Source organism: Ahaetulla prasina, chromosome 7 (genome assembly GCF_028640845.1).
Source record: "Ahaetulla prasina isolate Xishuangbanna chromosome 7, ASM2864084v1, whole genome shotgun sequence".
NCBI lineage: Eukaryota > Metazoa > Chordata > Lepidosauria > Squamata > Colubridae > Ahaetulla > Ahaetulla prasina.
The window spans coordinates 8,222,162-8,232,478 of record NC_080545.1 but is presented as its reverse complement, the minus strand read 5'-3'; the positions used below and the strand labels follow the sequence as shown (position 1 = coordinate 8,232,478).

The following is a 10,317-nucleotide window of genomic DNA, read 5'->3' as shown; positions in this document are numbered from 1 at the left end:
CTATGGGCCGGTCCTTAGGACGGAAGAGCCGCTGTTGCTAGTGAAGCCCCAACCTAGCTCTGGGGATAAAAGGCAGAGGGCAGAGATGAATAGATGTGGCAGACAACTATTCATCTCCCTGCCGGACGGACTTGTTAGCCTGCGTTGAGAGAGAAACTTTTTGCCGGGGCTGCTGGTGCTCCTAATAAAGGAATCATTGATTTAACTTCAGAGGGTTTATTGTGTTTGGGAACCGGGTCAGAACAACTTATGACTACAATTGGGCCTCAAATTTCTGTTGTTAAGTGAGAGATTCGTTAAGTGAGTTTTGTCCCATTTTACGACCTTTGTTGTCACAGTTGTTACATGAATCGCCAGAGCTGTTAAATTAGTAACAAAGGTATTAAGGGAATCCGGCTTTCCACATTGACTTTGCTTGTCAGAAGGTCGTAAAAAGGGGATCACGTGTTCTGGGGTCATAAATATGAGTCAGTTGCCAAGCATCCTAATTTCAATCACGTGACCACGCGGAGGCTGCAGCGGTCATAAGCGTGAAAAATGGTCATAAGTCACTTTTCCCCTTGCCCTTGTTACTTCGAACGGTCACTAAATGAACTGTTGTAACTTGAGGACTACCTGTAAAAATAATGGACTTGCTAAGATAAGCCACATTTGTTGACAATAATACAGCAATTAAGTGATGCACAGTATGATTTAAATATACTTTACAAAACAAACCAACTCACTTGTTTGTTGTGCATTAGATTTGATGTACTTGAAGGACTGGACTGGGACAAAGCTACACCACTGTTTTTCCCAATCTGCAAATAATAATGCAAATTATTACGATAATCTGCAAATAATAATAATGATAAAACAAAAAAAAGAGACCCTTTATTTCCACCAATTCCTGTTTCACTGGAGCAAAGTTTTCTTTTAAAAAAACAACAACAATTGTTCTTAAAAACATTAAAGGAAGGCTTATTTCTAGCAACCCATCCTGAGATATGAAAAGTGCTGTCATAGGATGTTTCGGTCCTAAAAGCAGGAGTGGAGCTGCTGGGGATCTGCAGGGGTTCAGGAGAACCTCTAGCTAAGATTCTGTGCAGTTCAGAGAACCCCCAAATCCCACCCAGCCCCTCTCCTCCCAGGAGTTCCCACGCGGCCCGTTTTGGATGCAGGTAAGTGCAGAATGCAGGTGGAGGCTCAAGGAGGGAGAAAAACAGGCCTACCGGAAGTTCGGGAAGGCCGGAAATGGGCATGTTTCCGCCCTCCAGAGCCTGGGGACGCCCGGAGACTTGGGGAAGACCTCCAGAACCCGGGAAGGGCAACCCCCCCCCCCCACGGGCCATGGTTCAGGAGGCCGACTAGGCCACACTCACCCAGCAACCGGGCAGAGAACCCCTTGCTAAAATTTTTGAAGCCCATCCCTGCCTAAAACAGATCGTGCTGGTTTTTTTTCCTGGAATTTCTGGAAATCTCACATGGATCCCATTCTGAGATTTCTCAAGAAGACTGACTTCTTCTAAGACAGGGGTGTCAAACTCAATTTCCTGATTGCTTATTTGTACCCTATGACTATCATTAAGTGTTGTACCTTAGAATTCTTGATGAAGGTATCTTTTCTTTTATGTGCATATGCACCAAGACAAATTTCTTGTGTGTCCAATCACACTTGGCCAAGAAAAAATTCTATTCTATTCTATTCTATTCTATTCTATTCTATTCTATTCTATTCTATTCTATTCTATTCTATTCTATTCTATTCTATTCTATTCTATTGTGTTCTGTTCTGTTCTGCTCTGTTCTGTACTATTCTATTCTATTCTATTCTATTCCATTCCATTCCATTCCATTCATTGTTTCCTTATTGCTTATTTGTACCCTATGACTATCATTAAGTGTTGTAACTTAGAATTCTTGATGAAGGTATCTTTTCTTTTATGTACAATGAGAGCATATGCACCAAAGACAAATTCCTTGTGTGTCCAATCAATCACACTTGGCCAATAAAAACAATTTCATTTCATTTCATTTCATTATTTCATTTCTATTCTATTCTATTCTATTCTATTCTATTCTATTCTATTCTATTCTATTCTATTCTATTCTATTCTATTCTATTCTTATTCTTATTCTTTTCTCAAGGACCGCGTGCTGGATCCGGCTGACGTGGTACTTAGATCTGGCCCATGGGGCCATTCTGGAAATAGCAAAGGACCGGCTCGCAGTGCCTCTGCCAACGAAAATGGAGCTCGGGGAGGGTTAGGGTTAGCTCCCCGCCCCCAGCACCGTTTTCGCTGGGAGAGGGCTAGCAAAATAAAGTAAAAAAAGAAAAACCCAAAAGGAGAAACGTTTCCCCTTTTGCATTTGAGCATGCATGAAGGGACAGGAAAGGAGAAAGGGAAAAGGGAAGGACAAAGTAAAAGATGGGAAGAGAGCAAGGAAGGGAAAATTAAGGAAAGAAGGGAAGGAAGGAAGGAGAATGAAGAGAAAAGGAAAAAACAGAGAAGGAAAGAAGGATTTTGAGAGCGAGGGAGGGTCTGGGGGAAGTCCTACCATAGCACTTGGCCACCACATGCGCCCCTGACACGAGTAACATCGAGCTGGCCAAGCCCCCCCTGCCCCCCCGAGGTCAAACACAACCCTGATGCGGCCCTCAACGACTTTGACACCCCCTGTTCTAAGACCAACCAGTCAAAGCTGACTTACCGGTCGAGAGATGGCATTGTTTGGCGTATCCGGCACCGGAGAAATGAGATTGGCTGTGCTCTTTTTATGAACACTATTCATTCCAGGCATTTTAGTGATTTTACAGGCTTTGCTGCTAGCGCTTGAGTTCTTGCGTTTTTTCCCTTCCGATTTGTCGAAACAAAGGGGCAGGGAAGAGACCGCGTTGTGCGGGGCGAGGGAGTGGTCCGCCAAAGGGTGCACCAGGGAAGGGACGGAGAAACTGGAAGGGTCAATACTGTTCACGATGATGCTCATATGTTTCACCGAGTCCGCCGCCGCGCTACCGGAGAGCGAAGTCCGTCCTGAGGGCTCTGATTTGGCACTGAAGGGGCTTGTTCCGTTGTTTGCGTTGTGCACAGACAGGCTGTTATAGGAAGCTGTCGCCTGGTAAGAATTGAGGGTGGAGCTGGGGTTCAAGACGCAGTTCTTCCTGTGCGCCCCTGAAAACGAGGACGAGGAGGAAGTCTGCAAAGATAACGAGGAGGAGGAGGAGGAAGATGACGGCAGCTTTCTCTTTTTGTTACTCGAAGGCTCGTCGCCGCGACACAACAGGTCTCTGACTTTGGAGGATTTGCTGGTTTTCGTTTTGGATGGCTTGTGAGACGGGGAAGGGATGACGGCCGGCAGCGGCGACAGGGCAGACGGCATCTTAAAAGTGGAGTCGACGATGCTCAGGCTGGCCGCCACGTGCGGGAAGGCGGTGGCGTGGGACGTTATGGAGTTCGTGTCCGACGCCGTCGCCAAAGCGGCGTTGGATAACATGGCGGATGTCATGACGTACGAAGGAGGGATTCTTGAGCTGACGGGCGCGGAGGGAATGTAGGCCGAGGTGGGATTACTGAAAGGTTGGAGGACCGAGGACGGGAAGGGGCTGCTGATATGGGCTGCTGGAGACGGCATGGGGCTATCCACCGCAGGAGGGATCTTCCTAAAGTATGGAAGGAAAGAAAGACACGTTGGGATGGAGGCGTTTTCCTTCAGTTTTACCCAGCATCCTCACCTCACGAAGCGGAAAGAGCTTTCCTACAAGGATTAAGAAATAGGGACGCGGACTCAGATTTCCGCAGTTAGGGTTTTATCCAGGGTAATGACTGTTAACGGCCACTACGCAGGGCAAAGAGGCAGAAGATCGGCAGAACGCATCCATGAAGGCCAACTAGCGGTCAAAAGACATGGGTGAACAATGTCGAAGCACATGGGGAGACTTCACCAGAGTTTCAACTTTGTGACCGTCCTAGACCAAGCCAAGTCAAAAATGCTAGAGAATTGCTGGAAGCCTGGTAGGCTGACAAATTGGCCATCAGTAGATACATAAACAATATATATGTACGGTGCAAGAGAGACAAGCAACTAGCTTAAAAGGGGAAAAAATAGACCAAAACACCTTCTGTTCTCTTCAACAGAGTCGGAAGGGTCCTCAGAGGTCTTCTAGACCAGGGGTCGGCACCCTTAAACACTCAAAGAGCCACAAAAGTCCTACCCGGAAGCTCCCGTTCAATTCTAGAGCCAACCGGAAGTCCCGTTCCCCCATCATAGTCTCCTCCTAGCGCGGCGTCCTTTTTCCTCTACCTGTCCTAACCGAAAGTCCTATCAATTGTGGAGCCGACCAGCAACAGGGAGCCGCGGCAGAGGGATGAAAGAGCCACATGCGGCTCCAGAGCCACGGGTTGCTGAACCCTGTTCTAGACCAACCCCTTGCTCAAGCAAGAGACCCTGTACCATTCTGGACAAATGGCTGTCCTGTCTCCTCTTAAAAACCTCCAGCGATGGAGCGCCCACTACTTCCTTATTATGATATCAGTCCATGAATATCATTACAAAGCTTTGCCTGCAAAACTCATAATATGCCAGAATGGAATCTGATATAAAAAAGGTATTAAGAAACATGTTATCTGAATTAACAGGGATGTTTTTATTATTTACTACATTCAAACCACCTTACCCTTCTGTTCACTCTGCATCATTCACATGTAACAATAAAACTGTGATAGATAGATAGATAGATAGATAGATAGATAGATAGATAGATAGATAGATAGATAGATAGATAGATAGATAGATAGATAGATAGATAGATAGATAGATAGATAGATAGACAGACAGACAGTCAGACAGACAGACAGATGGATGATGGGTGGGTGGGTGGATGGATGGATAGATGATGGTGGGTGGATGGATGGATGGATAGATATTAGATAGATAAATAGATAGATGATGGGTGGGTGGATGGATGGATGGATAGATAGATAGATAGATATTAGATAGATAAATAGATAGATAGATGATGGGTGGGTGGATGGATGGATGGATAGATAGATATTAGATAGATAAATAGATAGATGATGGTGGGTGGGTGGATGGATGGATGGATGGATGGATAGATATTAGATAGATAAATAGATAGATGATGGGTGGATGGATGGATGGATAGATAGATAGATAGATATTAGATAGATAAATAGATAGATAGATGATGGGTGGGTGGATGGATGGATGGATAGATAGATATTAGATAGATAAATAGATAGATGATGGTGGGTGGGTGGATGGATGGATGGATGGATGGATAGATATTAGATAGATAAATAGATAGATGATGGGTGGGTGGATGGATGGATAGATAGATAAGATAGATATTCGATCCATCGATCGATCGATCAATAGATAGATAGATAAGATAGATAGATATTCGATCGATCAATAGATAGATAGATAGAGATGGACGGATGGATGGATAGATAGAAAGAAGAGAGCAAGCTTTTCTCAAAACGTAGCTAATACTTTACTCCTGTGTGGTTACTAAAAGTATTCAGCAACGTTACTATTATCCTTGCTTTGGCATTAGAATTACACATTATTTATGTGCTTTTTTTTGTTTTTGCAGAACACTATTAAATTTTAGTATTTTCTTTGCCACTCAGTCACCTGAATTGTGAGTTGGGTGGCAAACAAATCTGATTTTAAAAAAAAAAGCAAGCATTAAAATAAGAAACATCCAGACAACACGAATATACTTACTTCCACATTTGTGAGTTTAAGTGTTTTTCTACCATAGAATTTAGTGCTAGCCGAAAATGATCCCATCTCCTGTCAAATACGTAGTATCCTCTTCCCATCAGGTGACTTCCAAATGAACAGAACTAGGAAAGAAAGGAGAGGAAACAAGAGAATAGTATTTTAAATACCACATTAATCTATCCTTGCATTCGAAATGTTGGTTGAACTGCGGCTTTGCTAGTTACATTATTGTAAGAAAGAATGGCATGGTTCCCTAACCCGCCCCAACTTCAACAGGATTTGGAAATTGTGGGAGAAGGGGTGGCAAAACTTGAGGGCAGAGTGAAAAAGGGTATTAGCTTAGAATCCCCGCGTAGCCACAAGCGAACTAAGTCCAACCTCCCTTGAATTCTGTTGATCCTTATCTAACCCCAAGCAATTGCTGACCGTTAAGTTAGACTTGGTCTTTCGCGCCTGATAGTAGTGACCTTATCTCTCGTATTTTCCTGTCCGAATTGTACTTTCCAACATCGGTGATTCTTATAAAAATTATCACGGTATGCAAACTCCGGTAGGTGCAAATAATAGTTGCTCGACAAATATTTGAGAGGAATTCGGAACTTCCATTTCAATTACTTGCATTTACAAAAGACAACATACTGGACAAAACTTGCCAGTTGAGAAACAAAAATAATATAATGATTATAATCTAATTTAATAACCTAATTTAATTTAATATTTTAATAATTTAGGGTAGCTAAACCAGGGGTCTCCAACCTTGGTCCCTTTAAGACTTGTGGACTTCAACTCCCAGAGTTCCTCAGCCAGCTTTGCTGGCTGAGGAACTCTGGGAGTTGAAGTCCACAAGTCTTAAAGGGACCAAGGTTGGAGACCCCTGCGCTAAACAGTTGTTTCTGGACTTCCAGTAGGCCCATTTTTCGCCCTCCCCAGGCTCCGGAGGCTTTCCTCAAGCCTCTGGGAGGGCGAAATACTTCCATATTTCCACCTCTTACAATACGAGACAACAGTAGAGACCTTCAAATTTCTAGGTTCCACCATATCGCAAGATCTAAAATGGACAGCTAACATCAAAAATGTCATCTAAAAAGGACAACCAAGACTGTTCTTGCTGCGTCAACTCAGTAAGCTCAAACTGCCCAAGGAGGTACTGATCCAGTTCTACAGAGGAATTATTGAGTCAGTCATTTGCACCTCCATAACTGTCTGGTTCAGTTCTGCAACCTAACAAGAAAGTCACAGACTTCAGAGGATAATTAGAACTGCAGAAAAAATAATGGCTACCAACCTGCCTTCCATTGAGGACCTGTATACTGCACGAATCAAGAAGAGGGCCGTGAAAATATTTGCAGATCCCTCGCATCCTGGACATAAACTGTTTCAACTCCTACCCTCAAAACGACGCTATAGAGCACTGCACACCAGAACAACTAGACACAAGAACAGTTTTTTCCTGAAGGCCATCACTCTGCTAAACAAATAATTCCCTCAACACTGTCAAACTATTTACTAAATCTGCACTACTATTAATCTTCTCATCGTTCCCATCACCCATCTCCTTCCACTTATGACTGTATGACTGTAACTTTGTTGCTTGTATCCTTATGATTTATATATACTGTTTCCTAATATGATTTGCTTGCTTATTTGTACCCTGTGACTATTATTAAGTGTTGTCCCTTAGGATTCTTGACAAATGTATCTTTTCTTTTATGAACAGAGCATATGCACCAAAGACAAATTCCTTGTGTGTCCAATCACACTTGGCCAATAAACAATCCAATCCAATCCAATCCTATTCTAAAAAAAACGGCTGCCCCTGGGCTCCGGAGGCCCTCAGGATGCTGGAAACGAGCCCGTTTCCACACTTCAGGCAGGCCTGTTTTTCGCCCTCCCCAAGCTCTGGAGGCCCAAAACAGGCCCATTTTCGGATTTCCAGTAGGCCCATTTTTCGCCCTCCCAGAGCCTCCACGCGGGCCCTGCACTTACCTGACATCCAAAATGGGCCGAGTAGAGACTCCTGGGGGGGGAGGGGCAGGGTGAGCGGAGTCAGCCAGTCCTTGCAACTACCGGTTCGGCAAACCAAAATTAATATCCGGTTCATGCAAACCGGCTGAATCCCACTCCCAATCAGCTGCTTTAAAAGATTCTAAGGGGGAAAAAAGAGAGATACCCCAAGCGGCCGAGGATGGTGCCCCGAAAATGAGCAGTCTAATTTTTCTGCTTCTTCGGTTCCTTCTCCTTCTCCTTCATCGCTGGATAATCTGCAGAGTAAGTCTCCTCCCAGGGCTGGGAGAGGCAATTCTGGTACGTTCCCGCTGTGATTTGAAGAGGTGCTGTTGTTTATGCCGTTTGAAGAGGAGGACCTAAGGAGAGGGTAAAACATCACGTCTGTAAAATGGGCGGCTAGATAAATTTGACTAGAAAAAACCCCGAAAAAGTCATAGGACCACATCAGATTCAGCACTGAAGTTCTATAGGTTATTTCGCAGAAAGAAAGAAAGAAAGAGAGAGAGAGAGAGAGAGAGAGAGAGAGAGGGAGGGAGAGAGAGAGAGAGAGAGAGAAAGAAAGAAAGAAAGAAAGAAAGAAAGAAAGAAAGAAAGAAAGAAAGAAAGAAAGAAAGAAAGAAAGAAAGAAAGAAAGAAAGAAACCGACTGAGATTGTTAGCTTAAGAAGTGACTTGTATAACCTTTAAATCAGGGGTCTCCAACCTTGTCAACTTTAAGACTTGTGGACTTCAACTCCCAGAATTCCTCAGCCAGCATTGCTGGCTGAGGAATTCTGGTTGTTGAAGTCCACAAGTCTTAAAGTTGACAAGGTCGGAGACCCCTGCCTTAAATTCCTTGGGATTCAGCGAGAATGACCTCTGAAAAAATATCCAGAGAATCTGACTCTACAACCACGGGTTTAAAGTCAGAAAGACGTCCGTTAAAAATTTCCTATAAAAGCTGAAACAGCGAAACTTTGCTGTATTCTGAAGTACCGTATCAATTTAATTCCAATTTTAGTTGATTTACTATATAGAAAGAGGTCTGTAAGGGGCGTGCATAAGAGCACCAGCGTGCCTACTGTTCCTGTCCTAATGTTCCCTTTGGTTGTATCCAATTCGTATGGTTATTTCATGCTTATAATTATATATATTGCTGTGTTTGACAAATATATATAAATAAAAATAAAATAAAATAAAACTCTTCAGTAGTTGTAAGTTTAAAAGTTTCCAAATATACAGTGGGGAACTCAACTCTGGTTGAGTTCTGGTTTTGGGTACCTGTAGCCCTCGACTTATGACCCTGACTGGGGCCAGAATTTCTGCTGCTAAGCGAGACAGTTGTTAAATTTAATTTTGCCCCCATTTTACGACCTTCCTTGCCACGGCTGTTAAACGAATCACTCTGGTTGTTAAAGTTACTAATAACGTTGCTAAGTGAATCTGGCTTCCCCATTGACTCGGCTTATCAGAAAGTCGCAAAACGTGATCACATGACCCCAAGGACACTGCGACCGTCATAAATGTGAGTCAGCTGCCAAGACACTGAATTGTGATCACGTGATCGCGGGGATGCTGCAACGGTTGTGCAGAACGGTCATGAGTCATTTTTTTTCCCAGTGCTGTTGTTAATTTTGAATGGTCACTAACTGAACTGCTCTACAGCTGGTCCTTGACTTACAACAGTTCGTTTAGTGACCGTTCAAAGTTACAACGGTACTCAAAAAAGTGACTTAAGACCATTCTTTCACGCTTACCACCTTTTGCAAGTCACATGATTTACATTCGTATGCTTGACACCTGTCTCACATTTATGACGGTTGCAGTGTCCCGGAGTCACGTGATCTCCTTTTGCGACCTTCGGACGAGCCGAGTCAATGGGGAAGCCAAGATCCACTTAACGACCCTGTGACTAACTTAAAACGGCTGCGGTGGTTCACTTAGCAACTATGGCAAGCAAAGGACTCACTTTAACCAATGTCTCACTTAGCAACAGAAATTTTGGGCTCAATTGTGGCCGTAAGTTGAGGACTACCTGGGCAAAGGACTTAGGTCTTAAGGCCAGATATTGCTCACCTAGGAAATACTGAGTTGAGCTGTCTAGATTTGGCAGGTGATGCTCCTTTAGGTTCTTGCCCAGAGTTCACGGATGTTCCTGTTGCAGCATCTGGCGCTGATGTGGGTTGGCTTTGATGCGTTTCCCTTACGGATTGTGGGTGTTCCTTGTCTTTCGTCACTTCTTTGTCCCGAGATCGAGCTTTGTGTTCCGCTAGAAGGATGTCAAACTGCTTTTTGCGACCTAAAACTGCTCGCCGATAGTTAAGAGAATGAGTCTAGAAATAATAATAATAATAATAATAATAAAGAGGTTAAAATAATTGTGGTGAGAAATTCGAAGTTTCTCTTTGACATACACAGAAATTCAATTCTTGGAGAATTGTTTCTCTTTCTCTCTTTATATTAAGTGTTACAACTGGAAAATAAACCGGGTGACATATGGGCAGAGGGTTGGACTAGAAGACCTCCAAGGTCCCTTCCAACGCTATTCTATCTTCAGTTTATGTCACCTGTGGAATCTGTACTGGAGAGAAATATTCCTTTG

General features: G+C 43.6%; 1 protein-coding gene across 2 annotated transcripts in view; it reads right to left on the bottom strand.

Annotated features, from left to right (window-relative positions):
• Positions 1-10,317, bottom strand: part of ATXN7L1 (ataxin 7 like 1) — an 88,046-nt gene that overhangs the window by 3,255 nt on the left and 74,474 nt on the right. For both annotated transcript variants that reach the window (XM_058190020.1, XM_058190019.1), the window contains 5 exons: positions 9,792-10,048; positions 7,901-8,093; positions 5,731-5,852; positions 2,692-3,640; positions 726-800 (listed from right to left, as the gene is read on the bottom strand). In XM_058190020.1, coding sequence (XP_058046003.1) covers positions 726-800; positions 2,692-3,640; positions 5,731-5,852; positions 7,901-8,093; positions 9,792-10,048 — 1,596 coding nt within the window. The remainder of the gene's footprint in view (positions 1-725; positions 801-2,691; positions 3,641-5,730; positions 5,853-7,900; positions 8,094-9,791; positions 10,049-10,317) is intronic.